The sequence below is a fragment of the Bubalus bubalis genome, chromosome 8 (assembly GCF_019923935.1).
Source record: "Bubalus bubalis isolate 160015118507 breed Murrah chromosome 8, NDDB_SH_1, whole genome shotgun sequence".
In the NCBI taxonomy this organism is placed as follows: Eukaryota; Metazoa; Chordata; class Mammalia; order Artiodactyla; family Bovidae; genus Bubalus; species Bubalus bubalis.
This window is the reverse complement of record NC_059164.1, coordinates 45,796,381-45,815,746: the sequence shown is the minus strand read 5'-3', so window position 1 is coordinate 45,815,746 and position 19,366 is coordinate 45,796,381. Positions and strand designations below refer to the sequence as shown.

Here is a 19,366-nt window from a genome sequence, read left to right as displayed (position 1 = left end):
AGTCCAATATTTTCTTAGAATGAACATCACTATTTCTTCAATATGTAAAGTAACTGAAGACCTCACAGCCAGTATCATCTTAATTTTTGTAATGAAAAGACGCTAGGCACTAGAAAATGCATCAATGGATACAAACTGGTGATCTTTTCTGGCCACCAGACTTCTGTGCTTAATTTAATACTCAGATTCCACGCATTCCCTACCCCTGCCTCCCCAAAGGATTTATGTATGCTAACCTCTGCATTGGGTGTACAAGAACGCCTGATGAACCGAGCTTCATTCCCAAAAGTCCTTGCATCAACACACATTTCTAGGCCATGAAATTTAGAATAGAATAAAACAAAAGGGTATGGTCTACAAAAAAAGAAATACATGAGAAACTATTAACATTTTGAATTTAAGAAATTTCTAAAAGACTCATATTAAGTAGGGAGGCCAAGATTTGAATATAGGCAATCTGATACCAGAATCCATTCTTAACCACTAGGCTAATTCATGCTAATAAGATTTTTACCTGCTCCTATAACCTTACCTAAGCCAAAGAAAATTAATTAGTTCAAGGTGGGAATTCAAATTTACAAACAATGATAGAAAGGGAATGACTACTGCCTTTACATAAGGATTCATAATGAGATGCCATTAAAGTTCCTATCACTCCATTTAAGTGTTTGAGTCACAGCACTGTTTCAGATCAAATCTGTTAAGTAAAAGGGAAAGATTCTTGTGTATCTTTCATAACTTAAGTAATACAAGTTATAACAATACAAAATACTTAAATAATTATAGTATATAGGTTGAGAATGTTACTTCCCTAGAGAGAGAAAAATACTTCCAGACCTCAGGGATGCAATGGCTATCATAAGATCACATCAATTCCCATTCCCCAAATCACAAATGATAGAAGAGGCCTCCAAAGTCCTTCCAGTACCAAGAAAGCCAGAGCTCAAAGTGGTGACAATAAAGTAAGACCAAATCTAACATACTCTGATAAAAGAAGGACATGGTCACCAATGGTCTTTGCAGGTTCTAGCAATCCTAGATGGAAAGGGTTCCTCATAACATCAGGTAATCAGAGATTTTCATTATACTATACTGCTACAGTTTATCTTTAAGTAGATTGTTTTAAAACTGTCAACAAAATAGGATGGGTAAGATTCTAAGGAATGCATCTGCATCTTTTTTGTTGTTATATTTTATCATGGTTCAAAAGTTATCATCAGTCACTGTTCAACCACACTATAGTTTTAAATATTAAAATGATTAGAGAACAAAATACACATTATAGTTAAATTAGTCAAAAATTCAATACTTAACTACAGAAAACTAATATGGGAAAATAAATATACCTCTTAAAGAAATATCCATTTGCTTCAAACTGTTCTCTCAACATAAACTTCCCTCTGTATTCAATGATAAGTGCATCAGGAGGCAAATCTTTTGCAGATTTCAGAATCTTCTTATTTTTTTGTATATGGCTCTACAATGGGAGAAAAGTTGAGATTAACTAAACCAGATTGCTTCTGGACTTTCCTGGTGGTACAGTGGGTAACAATTTGCCCACCAGTGCAAGGGACACGGTTCAGTCCCAAGTCTGGGAAGATTCCACATGCCTTGGAGCAACTAAGCCCATGAACCACAACCACTGAGCCCATGTACTGCAAATACTGGAGCCCGCTAGCCTGGAGTCTGTGCTCAGCACTAACAGAAACCACTGCAATAGTTTCTCTTTGAGCACTGCAATGCAGAGTAACCCCTGCTTGCTGCAACTAGAGAAAGCCTGTGTGCAGCAATGAAGACCCAGCACAACCTAAATAAATAAATAAAACCAGACTGCATTCAGTCTAAGTACTTAAAATACACAGTAGAAAAACATTTTTGTTCTATCATCTTTTGGCAAATGATATATTTACCTCTACAGGAGGTTTGAAGATCAAATTGTTGGTATTCAAATCTGATTTAATCTCTTTTTTGTCATTTCCATTGCCCAATCTCAGAGCTATTCTTTGTGCCTCCCTCTGAACACTCTCACTATATTGGTTATTATTTGCCTCTTCATATTGATCCATCCATGCTTTGATTTTTGTCTCCCATCCAAAATTTGAAACATCAGATGAAGGATCAATCTCTGGAGCTGAGCCCTAAAATCACAGCAAACTGAGCATTAATATCTAGATTTTAAGTATTTACACACACACACACACACACACACACAAAGACAATCTATATAAAAGAATATAAACTAGAAATAATGATAGGCCTTCTAAGTAGGTCCCAGTGGGGGGAAAAAACCCACAAGTGAGCAGCTTACTACATTTTACACTGATGCCAGACACACGACTTGGAAAACTGAAGGAAGAGGAGTTAATCTGAACAGCAGAAACTTTTTACTACTGTAGCCAAATTGGAGCTATCAATAAAACTGCAACAACCCAAAACAGTCTACGGTTTAAAAAAGATAGTATACGAAATACTTTTTTGAATCTACCAATATCTAGTGTACACTCACAGTTGTATTTAACCAGAAAAAAAATTTGCAATTATACGTAAACTATACATATTGCATATTAAGTATAAACTTATTTTCTGATATAATACTTCAACTTTTACCATGTTTGTAACAAAAATATACTGATACCTTAATTTTGTGTAATTCCAAGATCTATAATGAACTGTCCACATGATAAATTTTACATGAGAATAAAATGTCTCACACAGTGTGAACAAGGACCTTTAAGCTTAAGTGCTTGCCCCCCTCCATATCCCCTTTTAAAAGGTTTGAAAGTGAAAGAAAAGTGAAAGTGAAGTCACTCAGTCGTGTCCAACTCTTTGTGACCCACGGACTGTAGCCCACCAAGCTCCTCCGTCCATGGGATTCTCCAGGCAAGAATACTGGAGTGGGTTGCCATTTCCTTAAGAATGCTAAATGCTACACCACAGCAATATCTTTTTTGATCCATCTCCTAAAGTAATGAAAATTTTAAAAACTGAACCTAACTGAATTTAAATGCTTTTGCGCACCAAAGAAAACCATAAACAAAATAAAAAAGACAACCTATAGAATGGGAGAAAATACTTACAAATGAAGTGACTGACAAGGGATTAATCTCCAAAATAAACAAACAGCTTATGCAGCTCAATTGAAAAAATAAAAATAAAAAACGGGCAGAAGATCTAAATAGACATTTCTCCAAAGAAGACATACAGATGGCCAAAAAGAACATGAAAAGATGTTCAACATCACTAATCATTAGAGAAATGCAAATCAAATGAGGTTATCTCCTCACACTGGTCTGAAAGGCCATAGTCAAAAAGTCTACAAACAATAAATGCTGGAGAGGGTGTGGAGAAAACAGAATCCTCCAATCCTGTTGGTGGAGATGTAAATTACTATAGCCGCTATTGAGAACAGTATGGACATTCTGTAAAAAGTAAAAATAGAGCTACCATACGATTCAGCAGTCCCACTCTTGGGCATATATCCAGAGAAAACCATAATCCAAAAAGATACAGGCACCCCATTGTTCACTGCAGCACTATACACAATATCCAGGAATGGACAACCTAAATGTCTATCTACAAATGAATGGATAAAGAAGATGTGGTACATATATTAAATGAAACATTACTCAGCCCTAAAAATAACAAAATATAATGCCATTTGCAGCAACATGATGGATGGAGAGACTGTCAGACTGAGCAAAATAAGAGAAAGACAATTATGATGATATCACTTATATGTGGAATCTTAAAAAATGGTACAAATGAATTTTTTTATAAAACAGAAACAGAGTCACAGATGTAGAAAACAAATTTATGGTTACCAAGGTTGAAAGGGTCAGGGGAGGAATAAATTGCAAGATTGGGACTGACATATTTACTAATATAAAATAGATAACTAAGAAGGACCTATTCAATATTCAGTACTCTGGGAACTCTACTCAATACTCTCTAATGACCTATATGGGAAAAGAATTGAAAAAAGAATGTATATATGTATATGTAAAACTGATTCACTTTGCTGTATAGCAGAAGCACACCACAGTAAAACAATACTCCAAAAAAAAAAAAAAAAAAAAGGATGCTAAATGCAAAGTAGTAAAAAGTTACAACCTCTCAATAGGTTTTATGAAACAAAAAGGGAATCCCTTTTCTCACTGGAATAAAATTTATAGAAAGGCATAATTACCGCATATTTTAAAAATTTATTAAAGCCAGACTCCCTCAGTTATTTGTAATCTCAGGATGAAAATGAATTAATGCAGATAACAAAAACATATATTGTATCTTACTGATAGTATAATTCAAATTTATAGTGAATTTATAATGGATTTAACACAAAGTTTCTTTTTTAAAATATTTATTTATTTGGCTACACCAGGTCTTAATTGCAGCATGTGGGATCTTCAGTCTTCATTGCAGCATACAGGAATTTTTAGTTACAGCATGTGGGATCTATTTCCCTGATCAGGGCTCGAACAGGGGCCCCCTGCATTATGAGTGCAGAGTCTTAGCCACTGGACCACCAGGGAAGTCCCACACAAAGTTTCAATTAAGCTGTTTGTAAATGCTGTTCTGATTTCTACAGAACTGAACATCTTTATGAGAAGATAATTTCCATAATGTGTACAACTTGATGTAAGTATGAAATTTTGAAATCATGTAAAGATTTCAAGAAAATTTTTATATATGCTGTTAAACATGTACATGTGTACAGTAACACTTAACTAAAATTTACCATCAGTCCACCTTACGTATAAGTAAATAAACTATCACAAAAAGTATCTCCTCTGTAATGAAACAAACTATAGTAAGTTGTTCAGCTACTTGATAGGAGTAGGTTTATTTTACTAATTGATATTTTATGGGCTCACGTATTGCACATTAATAATTGATCACTTGATAAATAATAGATTTTTATTCAAATATGAAACATTACATATTTTGGCCTTTATTTTTATTTATTTTTCAGAGTTTTTCACAGTGAATATAGTTTATGTAATACAAAAATGTTTTTCATATATTATATACAGACAAAAGTCTACAAGCACTTTTTTTTTAACTACCCATTATTTATTCATAGAGGTACAGTTGATTTACAATATTATATTAGTTTGAGGTGTATGTCAGTGGTTCAAAATTTTTATAGATTATACTTCACTTAAAGTTATTATATAATAGTGGCTATATCCCCTGTGCTTCTTATTATCCTTGTAGATTATTTATTCCATACACAGTAGTTTGTAACTCTTAATCCTCTAACCCCCATCTTACCCTTATCCCCTCTTCTCCCACTGGTAACCACGAGTTTGTTCTCTGTAAGTCTGTTTCCATTTTGTTGTATTTATTCATATTGTTTAGATTCCATATGTGATAACAATGATATCTGTCTTTCTCTTACATGACACTACATATTAAGATTTTTATCACCTTTATTAAAGAAATGTAGTCCATTTAAATTTTCTTCTTTTCTGTTCCCCTTTAAAAAAAAAAAAAAAAAAATTCCTCTACAGAAGTGGATCAGAGCTCTTCTATATCTCTTGAACTTCTTTCATGTATGACAAAATCACTTACTGGAAATGTTATGATTATAAACAGACATCTTCCTTGAAAAGGAAAAGATTTTCAAAGATGCACAAAGCATTTTTAAAGTTTTAATTCCTTAGTCACTTCCTTACATAATAAATGAAAACATATTTCAGTTAAGTAAAGATGCTCCTTCCTCATTAAGTCTGATATTCAGATTAGATAAAATGGAAAGAAAGGAAAATCACTGAAGGATCAATAGATCCAAGAGTTTAATATAAAACCCTTTTCCAGATCTCTCTACTCTGGCATCATAAAAAATACCATAAATACAAATTTAACATGGTAAACATAAAATACCCAACTTTAACATATAAAGAACATTTTATAAGACTTTGGACTTGCAGTATGTTGAACAACACTATGTATTAACATTCTTAAGAAAGAATAATCATTTGACAGCTACTTAATCTGTTTTTCAGGAATGTGGGATAATTAATAATTATTATACTTTATACTACGGGGACAACAGATACATTTTAATATTATTCCCACATCCCATTTTAATATCTGCCAACTTGAGACACTTATTCTCCTTTACTACCTATCCTAGAAACCTAAGAGTAACACTGTGTAGCTGATCTATATCATCCAACACAAACCTATCTTTTAAGGGAAGGCAGAGTTGGAGGAGGGTGGGAGGGTTGGGGTTTGAGGGGCAGGGCTTGCTTCTCTCAGCAATCCTGGCATCTACAAAATTAAGGATGTATACTAATTATTCAAGGTACAAGTAACAAGTTTGTACTTCCATGGTGAATCTATGGTGATTTCAAAGTATTTTATAACTACTGACTTGACTAAATCCCTCGAATTCAAACTATGTAGAAGAGCAAAATTTCAAATTTCAAGTGTGATTTTGCATTTATATGTCTAGTATACTATAAAAAGTGGCACTAGAGACATGGAATACAATGATAAATGAAAAATGAATCAATATTAGAAATCATTTGTGTTATCTCCTCTTGTTTAATGTTAATAGTGTTAATAAACTCCAAGAATGGTATATATTAATCCAATTAGAATTCTCTATGGTCCCACTTCTTCCCACTTCATTTCATAAAGATAATAAGCAATGAAATGACACAGAATGCAGAGAGCATTCATGCAAGATTATGACCAAGCAACCACTTAGTAAGTTGTTAGATACTTGACAATTGATAGTAAGGGCTTAGATTCAATGTGTTTACCTTAACTCTTGATGATTTCCTAGATCCTTCACGAAAGGCCTGAAATAACACAGAATTCTGAGTTAGATCTTTAAAAACTGGATAAATTAATATTTAAGAATGATCTCACTCAAGCTTTTTTTTGAAATTGCATAAATTACACAAAATATGGTAAAAACCAATATAGTCAGAACTAAGGGAATACTGAAGTAAAATCATCTACTAGAACACTAAACTACTATTAAAAATAAATACAGACAATGCAAAAACATGAGAATATGTATGCATATAATGCTAAGAAAATGTCTAAATTTTCTATTTGCTCAATATTAAAATACAATCATGGAAAAACACCTGATAAAAGTTGGAAGGTATTAAAAATATTATAGTAGTTTTAAGTCATGAGCCAAGATTTGGCATGGGGATAAAACAATTTTGTTATTACTTTAATTTTCTAGGTCAACTAGCAAGTAATATTTGAGCACCTATTGGGACTCAAATAATAAGCAATGTGGTAAACAGAATTGTACTTAACAAATATTTAATGGGAGCTCTCTATTCTGCCACATTCTAAAGTGGAATTTAAGACTCACTTCACCACTCCACTCCACAAAGTGAGTATATTTAGAGAGATTAACAAACATTAAACCTAGAGTAAGCACTATAGTTCCAAATTTAAGTTCCAAGTTTGTGTGTAGACTGTCTGTTGGAAGAGAGCAAGTTTTGTTAAAAGAGAGGAGGAGGAGGAAGAGAAGCAGCAGCAGTAAGAGCAGCAAAGAGTCTTCACATAAAATATGGAAAAAGAGCCAGGAACACAGAAAATGGATTTGTTCAGCCATGTGGAAAACTGAACACAATTCTGGTACTAAAGAAATAAGAAAGAAGGCATGCAATAAGCAAAAATATGTCACATTAAAAAAAAAAAAACTAGCATACCACACTTGTACCTACTAAAAACAGTATGACGTAAGACTGGTTAAAAAAATGTAAAATTAGGTCATGAAAGTCAGTCAGATTTTAAGATTCTGGCTTAAATACTTTAAGTTCTTCATTATGATGGAGGAATCTATGAAATACCTCTCAACAGGGAAGGGCATCCCAGGTGACGCTAAGAACCCGCCTGCCAATGCAAGGAGCATAAGAGACACGGGTTTGATCCCTGGCTTGAGAAGATCCCCTGGAGAAGGAAATGACAACCCACTCCAGTATTCTTGCCTGGGAAATCCCATGGACAGAGGAGTTTGGCAGACTATGGTCCATAGGGTTGCAAAGAGCTGGACACAACTGAAGTGACTTAGCATGCAGAGAAGTGATATAAAACAATATTTGCAGAAAATGTCATAACCAAGTGCAGAGTGACTGAAGTGGAAAGAGGATAAAGTTGGAGAAATTAAAGAAGGTATTACTATACTACTATCAGGGCACACTGGGTTTGTAGAAGCAAAAATGAAGAAAAATAAGAAAACAGAGAAGAGACATTCCAAAGGAAAAATCAATAGTGAATGTCAAAGACTGAAGATGATTTACAGATTTTAAACCTGCATAATGGCTGTGCAGCTGAAACAAAAGAAAAATCTGAAGTATGATGAAAGAAGATACAAGTTTGGTTTACAGGGGAAACACTGAAAGAAAATAATAAAAGAACATTCATAGGTTAATATGTGCTGACAATCATTTTATGAAAAAATATCAAGTTTAAAAAATTCAAGTAAAACTGGAAAATTTTAACAATTAATAAAATTTTAAAACTCCTAATGGGTCACAATACACAATCTATGTCTTTAACAGTGTTAACACTTCATGTCAAAGCTCTGAATTGCTAAAACAGCAACCAGCAACACCTTACTAAGTGTTTATGAGTATTTTTAAAATGTCATCTGTCCAGAATGTCCACTGTGAACTCCATTCACATTTTTAACAATCAGCCATAACAACAGGTTGAATAAAAAGCAAAATTAGATACATCTTTTTGCTATGTATTTTTAACTACATACTGCCCCAACAGTACTAAAAACATAACAGCAAAGCAAACTAGATCTTTATGCCCAGTTCTTAGATTTTTTTTTTCCTAATCCTTATGAAGTATTACTAACTCAACATGAGAGAAAAAAATCGTTAATACCTAAACATGACTTCCTAAATTGTAAAATGCACTTAATAGATGATCTCTTCCTCTGTACATTACACTCTGAGATGAGGAAAGTTACAATGAAATAAAGCAGAATGTGATTAAGTGCTATAATAACAGGTTCAAGTGCCAAGGTGAAATACAAAGAAAGATGATCATATTTGATAGGAGAAAAGCAAACTTCATTGAAAAAGTAGTGCTTCAGATGGGCCTCAAAGTAGAATAGGAGTTTAAAAGATAAAGATGGAGAAAAGAATAGTCTAGTAATGAAGGGAACAGTGTAAGTAAGGATAACATGTCAGAAAACAGAGGTAGAATTTGGTTATAGTTGTATAGAAAAGCAAAATTAGAGAGACATATATGTGAAGACTATTAGAATCAAGACTTACTTTAAATAGGAAGGTGAAATTAGAAAAAGGAAAAATGTATTTAAAAGTACATGCTGCCTATTAAATAATCAAATATCATGAAGAATTACTCCAAAAAAACCAATGTTTTTTGGGGGTAAAACTTCATTTTATATCTAGGTATAATTTCACTCTTTACAGTTTTCTGCCATATCCTGGTGATATTTTAATACAAAAGTTTAAGTGAGAAAAATCTAGATAGTAAGAAACTCAACAAATGTGTATGTAGCCTTATTAAAATGATTAAACATGATTCAGATACAAACAGCTACAAACCTCTACCCATTTATAAGCTACTAAAAATTTAGCACTCTTATTTCTGTTTTATAGAACAGCAACCTTCACTAAATCTTACTTTATCTTTTGCATTTTTATAACTAGTCTCATCACAGTGATGATTTCAAAGCAGTTTGCAAACATTTTTCTCCACTCCATTTCAATCTATAAAACACATTAAAAATTTTTAATGTTTTTTTTTAAATTAAACTTAGATCCTGCTACCTTTTCTAGCTATTAATACTATCCATAATTCTCCTGTCTTTCCTGTAAAACTGTCACTTCCCTTCTAGTCATCTTCATAACAGAAAAAACTTACTTTTTTACATTTTGAAATATTTTGTTCTTTCTCCCCACTTTTTTTCCTTCTTTTATCATTAACCTTAGAAACTCTTGAAGCAGTTAAAGTAATCGATGTTGGGGTATGCTGAAATGCAGTATATAATTCCACAGGAACCTCATCACCACTCTCAGTTGCACTGGTATCACCATCTTCCAAGGCAAAATAAAAATTATTGCATAAATAATATTCCTATTTCAAACAATAAAATAACATTCTACATAACAAACTACTATGCCTCTATCTTTCAGAATAAAAGTTTTTCCCCCACTTCCTCACTCATAGTAAGACACATTTAAATGCAAATTACAAATATATTTCTTATACATTAAACTAGAAAGGATACAAAATCTGACAAGGTACTCAGATGGTGTGACCATGGGAAACAGACACCTACAAACATTGCCAGTGTCTGTAATTAAAACTTCTTTATGAAGGGGAATTAACTGAGCCATATCTAGCAAAATTCTATATACACTTACCATTTTTACCCAGCAACCCCGTATCTAGGGATCTATCCAAAGATAAAATGGGACACATACAAAAAAAACAAAAAACACTATCTAAAAGGGTTTCACTGACCTTCCTATTTGTAATAACAGAACAAAACAAAAATGCTAGAAACAATTTAAATATTCATCAAACAATTCAAAAAACTTATCATCATTCAAAACCACTTGTATTGGTATCAACATGTTTTAAAAGCTGCAGTGAAAGTTTAGCATATGTTACACCTTTAAATCCTATTCCTAAAAATAAAATAAATACTATTCCACGTGATCAACTAATGGATCGCCATCTTTCTAAAGAACAAACATATTTTACTTCTTTAAACCAAAAGGTTATCTATGTGCACGAAAATATGATTTTAAATTTTAATTTTGTTTTCCATATATTCTAAACTAAATATTACTGATCTATAAAATCTATAAAAAAGAATATTTAAAATGTATACCTGAGATAGTAAATTATACATATAACCAATGTTCATTAGCCAGGGGTTTATATCTGACTAAAAACATGCAGGCCACTTATTCTCTCAGTCATAGTAAAGTTTATTTACTATAGATCCTTTTTACCTACCTGACATATTTTCCCTTTTCCGGCGTTGTAGTAGCACCGCCCTCTCTTTATCCAAACTCCTATAATTAAAATATTAACATATTTATCAAGCTTTCATAAATTTAGATACAAAGCAGATCTGTTTTAAATGTGATAAAAACTTAATCATTTCTCTAGTATTCTTATTGAAAAATGAACAACATAAATTATGTATACTATCACTTGCCTTGCAGTTTAGATTTGATTAGCATAATTAGCAGTAGATGCCAATTAACTGACTCTGTTGTGTTAAGAAAACAATTTTTTACTTAAAAAACCAGATTCCTCCATTCTTGGGGATTCTCCAGGCAAGAATACTGGAGTGAGTTGCCATGCCCTCCCCCAAGGGATCTTCCCAATTCTGGGACTGAACCCAGGTCTCCGTTATTGCAGGCTGATTCTTTACCATCTGAGCCACCAGGGAAGCCCTACTTTTTCCCAAACTGAATATTTAAAAGCAAAAGTTTAGGGGGAAATGGTAATATAATTATTGCACTATTACTATCTGCCTAGATTATTTCCATTTTTGAAATGATAAACACTAAATAATTACTATTTGCCTAAATTATTTCCATTTTTGAAATGATAAACACTAAATATTTAACAACTAAAATATTTTATTAACCTGTTCCAGCCTCCACTCATGAACTAGAACATCCACAGTAATTGTTTTGTTTGCCCCCCTCACCACCCTTGCAACGTTTTCCCTGTCTAAACTTATTAGTCTAAAGGTCAGATACCTAGATACAGTTATTTGGGAGAATAAGGGCTTTCGACTGAAGTACCTGCTACTCAGACTTGCCTTAATGTCTAGTAGGTCAAAACTATCCTAGCATTACTGATAATTCTAGTTATCACAGAATGACAGCCAGTTATTGCTGACGTGACTATCCTCATTAATGGTCAGTTTTTAACTAACTCTTACTGAATTCATCAGTAGATATTCACCTCATGATTTAAAATAAAAGAGTCTAATATGTTAAAAAAAAAAAAAAAACAACTCTCTGGCAAAAGGCTGCTGCTGCTGCTGCTAAGTCGCTTCAGTTGTGTCCGACTCTGTGTGATCCCCGAGACGGCAGCCTACCAGGCTCCCCCGTCCCTGGGATTCTCCAGGCCAGAGCACTGGAGTGGGTTGCCATTTCCTTCTCTAATGCATGAAAGTGAAAGTGAAGTCGCTCAGTCGTGTCCGACTCCTAGCGACCCCATGGACTGCAGCCCACCAGGCTCCTCCATGCATGGGACTCTCCAGGCAAGAGTAGTGGAGTAGGGTGCCATTGCCTTCTCCTCTGGCGAAAGGCTAGTAACTAGTAAAAGGTGAAACAAAGTCACATAGAAAAACCTCACTCATAAGCAATGAAAAGTATCACAGTGAGATTACCATTTCTCATTTAGTTAAATCAGCAAAAATCCAAGTCTGTCAAAAACTCTGTTGTGAGGCAGAGGAAAATAGGCATGCTTATCCATGACTAGTGGAGATTCAAAATTGAACAGTTCCTACTGGAGGGGAATTTGGTGGTATCAGACAAAATTTTACACATACATTTACCCTTTTACTGAACAATCTCACTTCTATTTGCAATTACAAAAGACTGGAAACAACTCAAAGGTCCACTTAAAGGGCTGTCTAAAGTATACAACATGTAAAAGATTGAGCATCTTGAGTTATAGGAAGAAGTTAATTTCTATATTATTAACATGAAGTGCTCTTCAGAACAAATTTTTAAGACAAAAAACTACTGTGGCAAAAACTCTATGTGCCACTGCTTATCTAAGTAAGGAGGGGAATACAAATATACATGTTCATATCTGTACTTCCCTAGTGGCCCAGTGGGTACAGAATCCGCCTACAATGCAACAGACCTGGGTTTGATCCCTGTGTCAGGAAGATCTTCTGGAGAAGGAAATGGCAACCCAATTCTGTATTCTTGCCTGGGAAATCCCATGGACAGAGGAGCCTGGTGGGCTACAGTCCATGAGATCACAAGAGTTGGACATGACTTAGTGACTAAACCACCACCATGTGCATATCTGTTTCTAGTATAACAAAAATTGGAAGGAATAATTGATTTTTTAAAAAAATTGTTACTTTCAAAGTCAGAGGAGCAGGAATGATGGGACTACTTCTTACATAACTAAATAGGCATATGACTATACAAGTAAGATATAAAAAGTAATTCTTAAAAATAAAATTATTACTCATCCATTTCTCATAGGAAGTAAACTGATACAACTACTCTGCAAAATAATTTGACACTTTTTTAAAAAGTTATTTTTAATTGGAGGATAACTGTTTTACAATGTTGTGCTGGTTTCTGCTGCATGACAACGTGACAATTTCTTATAAAACTAAACATGCAACTGGGGCTTTGCAAGTGGCCCAGTGGTAAAGAATTCTCCTGCAGTGAAGGAGATGGGGTTTCAATCCCTGGGTTGGGAAGATCCCCTGGAGAAGGAAATAGCAATCCACTCCAGGGTTATTGCCTGGGAAATCCCATGGACAAAGGAGCCTGATGGGATACAGCCCAGGGTCGTAAAAGAGCTGGACACGACTGAGCAACTAAACAACAATAGCAAACATGCAACTACCAAATGATCAAGCAACTGCACTCTTGGGCATATACCAGAGCAAGCAAACCTTAGGTTCACACTCCAACCTGTACACAAATGTTCATAGCAACTTTATTTATAATAGCCAAAAAAGTGGAAATGACCCAAATGTCCTTCAGTGGGTGGTTAAACAAACTCTGGTACATATATACCATATAACACTAATCTGAAAAAGGAAAAAAGAAAAAAAAACAAAACACAAAATACTGATAACATGCCACAAATTAGCTGGTTTTCCAGGGAATTTTGCTCAGTTAAAAAAAAAGCCAATCCCAAGAGGTCACATACTGTGTAATTTCATTTCTGTCTTTAAATGACAGAATTACTGGAATAGACTATAGATAGATTAGTGGTTGCCAAGGGTCAAAGATCGGAGTGGAAAGAGGTGGATACGTCTAGAAAAGGCAACATGAGGGATCTTCGTGATTGAAATTTTTTGTATCTTGACTATACCAATGTAGTATACTGCCTGTGATATTGTATTAACAGTTTTTCAAGATGTTACCACTGGGAGAAATTGAATAAAGGACGCAAAGGATCTCCGTATTATTTCACAAATGCATGTGAATCTACATTACTTGAAAAGGTTAACTTTTAAAAAGTCAAAAATAAAACAACCAAAGCCTGAAGTGTGTAGTGTGTAAACAGTAAAATTCTTTTAAGAGAACTTAAACACAATAAATTAACTATACATCCCTATGGAAAATATCTAAAGGGGGAAAAAAGTTATAAACTTTTTACATAATCATATTGTTGGTGCTAATGTTGGTACTGTTACTCTGAAACTGTTATATTCTTCTATGCAATTAAGCAGTTGAGAAAATTATGTGATACTCTAATTACACTACTGACTGCATTGTTGAGAACTAGCATAGAAGGAGACACAGATGGAATATAGAAACAGTGAGATGAAAACCTTGTACAGTTGACCCCTGAACAATGAGAAGGTTAGGGGTGCTAAAATGCAGCGTGTGTAGTTTTGTAGTACTTACTATTGAAAAAAATTCACACATAAGTGGGCATGCATAGTTCAAATCCATGCTGTTCAAGGGTCAACTGTATCCCTAAATTTAAATTGCAATTATCAATATAAGCACCTGTATTTTATCTTAAAAATAAACAGACAAAACTTATAGTAGACTAGCTTCGTCTACTAAAAAGACATAGAAACACTGAGAAGACCAGTAGGAAGGAACATTACTAGCTCTCAGATTCTAGTCTTGAAAACCTATTCTGAGCTTGGGGCACAGAAGTATAAGATAAGCCTGAGATATCTTGTCATGCTGATAACTGCAATATGCTGATACTCAATATGTTTAAACCCCTGACTTCTTAAAATTCTTTTCATTATTCTAAAAACAGATAAACACTACAAATCAACAAGCATTTATCCTGCCATTCCTCAGTAAAATATAAAAGAACTGAACAGTTAATACGGGGAAGTTCTACAGAAACAGTCCAGCTAATAAGTGATAAGCAACAGAATTAACACGTCACTTAATTTGCAACCAACCCCTAATAAATAATAGATCTTAAAAATGACTATCAATGGGTCCCATTCATATATTGTGTGTCACCTGATAGAATACAGTCTATGTCTTACCCCCAAAAAAGGAGGGGGATCTAAATCTAATCACACACTATTTACAGAAATATAGAGAGAAAACTGTTAAATCATGAAAATGGAATTGGTAAACTCACCAGGATAAACAATTCATTCCCTTAAAGAAACAAACTGCAAAGGAGATTGAGGTTGGTGGGGTAAAGAGTATAGGTTTAGATTACTAGAGACTTAAAAGAGATGTATATCAACCGATCAATACTTTAAGAAAGGCTGGGGCCTTCCCTGAGGGCTCAGTGGCTAAAGAATCTGCCTGCAATGCAGTAAAAACAGGAGACTCAGGTTCAATTCCTGGGTTGGGAAGATGCCCTGGAGAAAGAAATGGCAACTCACTCCAGTATCCTTGCCTGTAGAGTCCCATGGACAGAGAAGACTGGTGGGCTACAGTCCAATGGGTCACAAAGAGTCAGACACAACTAAGCACGAGCATGAATGGGGGCTTCCCTAGTGGTCCAGTGGTAAAGAATCCGCCTGCCAAGGCAGAGGACACAGGTTTGATCTCTGATCTGGGAACAGCCTACAAGCTGCAGAGCAACAAAGCCCATGTGCCACAACTATTCAGCCTGAGTTCCAGAGTCCTCGCGCTGCAACCTCTGAGCTCATGTGCCACAACTACTGAAGCCCCGACGCCCTAGAGCCTGTGCTCCCAACAAAAGAAGCCTCCACACTGCAACTGAAGAGAAGCCTCTGCTCACCTCAACTAGAGAAAAGCCTATGCAGCAATGAAGACCCAGCATAGCCAAAAATAAATAAATAATGTTTAAAAATAAAAAGTGGTTAAATGTAGCAGATTTTGTTGCAAGTATACTAATCATTTTGTGATTACAGATTTTTGTTAATTCTTTTATCGATACATACTGAAATATATAAACAGAAATATATATATACTTAAATATATATACGGATACATATGAATGGAATAATATAGTTGGGATTTGCATTAAAATACATGAAGGAGAAAAATTCACAGCAGTGTAAATGAAAAGATTATTGAGAACTTTTGAAGCAGGGTGGTGGAAACATGTGGGTTCCTTATACCAGTACTTTTATATAGGTTTGAAATGTCCATTTAAAAAGATTTTTTAAAAACACAGAAAAAGAAATGGCAAGAAAACACATTATTGCCAATAGGCAGACTAATAGTATAAGCCCTACAAAACTGTGTATTAGAAGGGAAGGCCCTTGTAATAACTTTTTAACATAATGTGCAGTCCACTGAAAAAAGATGTCCCTTAGAAAATGCACTAGGATTTTATGCATTATTAAAAACCCTAGATAGAAAATAAACCATGACACATTATCAATGGAAAGATTCTTCCTGATTTTAGAGATGTCAGAATGAAAACAAACAAAACCCCAAACCATAAAAATGAAGCCCATATTAACACAGTATCCATTAATTGTTTAATCTAGAGTTCATATATAAACTTCTAGTAACTAAAGATTACCTCGGTAAAATTACTGGCAGTTTTACTACATGCACAACTTACCTAGGCTGACAACGTTCACAAAGATATGTATCAGGAATATGCTGCCTGTCAATCCCCATGCAGTCAATATGTTGCCAGACACTTTAAAAAGGAAGGGGGGAAAAAAAGCAGAACATACAAAATATTATTAAAATCATACTTAAATTAAGATTTGATATTCTATTTAACTATCACTTAATAAGTGCCTATTTTGAGTTTAGTAGTATAAAAGGTAATGTGAAGAATTCACAGAAATATGTCCTCGGGAAGATAAAACTTTGAGATGCAAAAGTAAGAGGACAAATATGGGATATCATATACATGATACAAATTTCTAAAGCAAATATAATATTAAAATGTAAAAGGTACATATTTTATTACAAATCACAAGCTGCAGATATCCACACTATTTGGTATTAATGGGAAAAGCATCCTGGAGAATAATGGGACTTGAAGAGAACCTCACATGGGAAATTATGAAGACAGAAATGTCACATAGCAACATTTTCTCAAGTAGATGGATATAGAGAGCAACAGTCAGAAGGCAGTTAATATATTTGAAGAATGTTCGTTTTGAGAAACAGAGGGGAATAAAATTCAATTAGTAAAGTGTATTTACAGTATATAGAACCTGGAATGTCAAAGTGTGTGTAGCACTCTTCTAACTGGCAACATGTAACAACCAGAGGTTGTTTTGATGGTATATAGTATTCAAAAAAAATTTTAAAAACCGAAAGTATAAAAATCAACTAAGAGGCTTTTCCAACATTCCAGATCTAAGTTAAAGAACCAAAATAACTAGAATGATGGCAGAGAAGATGAAGTTAAAGAATCCAAGAGTCATTCCATGAAGATAGAGACTAAATTTATTATGAACTCTATTTTTAAGAGTAATACATGGAGCAACTTGAGGCAAACTTCTAAAGTTTGAGGCTATTTTATGGCCAAAACTTTAATTGGTCTATAGCTGATATATATGCCTGTTTCTAAAAATAATCTTATTCTTTATACAATAATGAGCTACTTTTAATATATATAATTTATACATAAAAGCTACTAAGTTAACTGCTATGATCTTGCTCTTTCTTAACTGAGGATGTTGGGACAAGAATTGGTAAAATATAAAGATAACTGTCTATATATCAAAGATGATAGGGGAAAAAAGTTTAAAAGAAAAGCAAAGCACTTGATGAGAGGATAACAAATTATGTTAAATTTGGGGGGTAAGTAATAGTGTCATGGAGACAACAGAAGAAATAAAACTAGGAAATGAATAAATATCAGAGCTCTAGTTGGCAAACTTGAAAGAGAGTATGGGCAGCAGGTACATGAAAATACATAGAGCCAATGTAAAACAAGAATAGAGGAAAAAAGATTAAGCCTGGCAGTATATATTATACTCCAGGTTAAGCAGTAGAAAAGTAGAATAACAAAAAATTCATAACAAATAGACCAGTTGCTAAAAAGCAAATACCTTGAATAATCCAATATATGTGAACTGGTCCTTCAAGAATTTGTAGATAGGTATAAATCCTAAGAACTATTTCACTATTTTCTAATATAATTATATATTATATATAGATCATTGTAATCAAAAGAAAAACACTTTATGCATTAGAATAAAAATACTGTCAAATGGTATATAATTTATCACATAAGACAAAAATCAGCTATGAGATATTTTATATGATTGGTTAAAATATGAATTGAGAGTTGCTGCTAAATAATTAAAAAATAATGAGGAAAACAAGTTACCAGTGAAGTTATGTTCTTCGATTTTACATTTACCTCCTGAATAAATTTACTGAGGTGATTGCTCATGGTAATAGTATGTACCATAAGTTTAGTTGTTAATTTGAAAAAGTATCACAATATAGTTTTATTATTAAAATTAACTCAAAGTATTAATATTACAACTTTCCATAAAAATAACATCAAATTTCACATTTCACTTAAGACTAATTTTCCCCATTTTTGGCAAAGGTAAATCACCTTTTTGAAATATAATCCTAACTGCATGTTTGTATCAATTACATCTCACTCCTAATCACCTAACTTAACAGAGGGGAACAGATTACAAATAATGCAAAGTAATTTATATTTGGCTCAACAAGGCCAAATATTATACTCACATTCAAATATGAATACTATTTCAAGTAAAATAATGAAGCTATGCCTTAAGGACCAGATCCAGGATATTCTGAAAACTATCAAACTTTCTTACCCTCTACAGTGCTTAAATACTGCTTAAACACTCTCTGCTTCCCAGCCTATGCAGGGGATGGACTCAGTAACTTTCAGGTTGAAACCCTACTGTTCCCTCTCCATCCTCCCCAACTCCCTCCCACCAGAAAAAAAGATAAAGAAAGAAAACAAAACCCCACTTTCTGTCCCAATCACACCTTCTCTAGGGGAGGAGGCCTTTCTTGGTGGTTGAACCAGGGTTGGGGGAGGGGAGACTGTGGTTCTGGTTCAAGGAGACTCCAGAGTGCTGCAAGGTTCAAGTCAAAAGGAGGTGAGAGAGTCAGGTCAAACAAACATCAATCAAATGTATAATTCCCCCAAACTGGAAAATCACAGTTGACTATACAGCACAAATAATTCCAAAGGAAATACACAGGACTCAATTCTCCTCTCATTTGTATCTTGTCTACTTTATGTAGTGTAT

At 33.9% G+C, this 19,366-nt stretch overlaps 1 protein-coding gene across 7 annotated transcripts in view; it reads right to left on the bottom strand.

Moving 5' to 3' along the window:
- The window catches only part of KMT2E (lysine methyltransferase 2E (inactive)), a 90,957-nt gene that overhangs the window by 30,692 nt on the left and 40,899 nt on the right, over positions 1-19,366 (bottom strand). For 6 of the 7 annotated variants that reach the window (XM_025292009.3, XM_025292008.3, XM_006046306.4 and 3 more), the window contains 7 exons: positions 16,720-16,800; positions 10,984-11,042; positions 9,880-10,052; positions 6,771-6,809; positions 1,911-2,138; positions 1,347-1,477; positions 237-354 (listed from right to left, as the gene is read on the bottom strand). In XM_025292009.3, the coding sequence (XP_025147794.3) occupies positions 237-354; positions 1,347-1,477; positions 1,911-2,138; positions 6,771-6,809; positions 9,880-10,052; positions 10,984-11,042; positions 16,720-16,800 (829 nt within the window). Of the gene's footprint in view, positions 1-236; positions 355-1,346; positions 1,478-1,910; positions 2,139-6,770; positions 6,810-9,879; positions 10,053-10,983; positions 11,043-16,719; positions 16,801-19,100; positions 19,190-19,366 lie in introns of all 7 variants that reach the window. The other variant, XM_025292012.3, reaches the window with a different exon arrangement.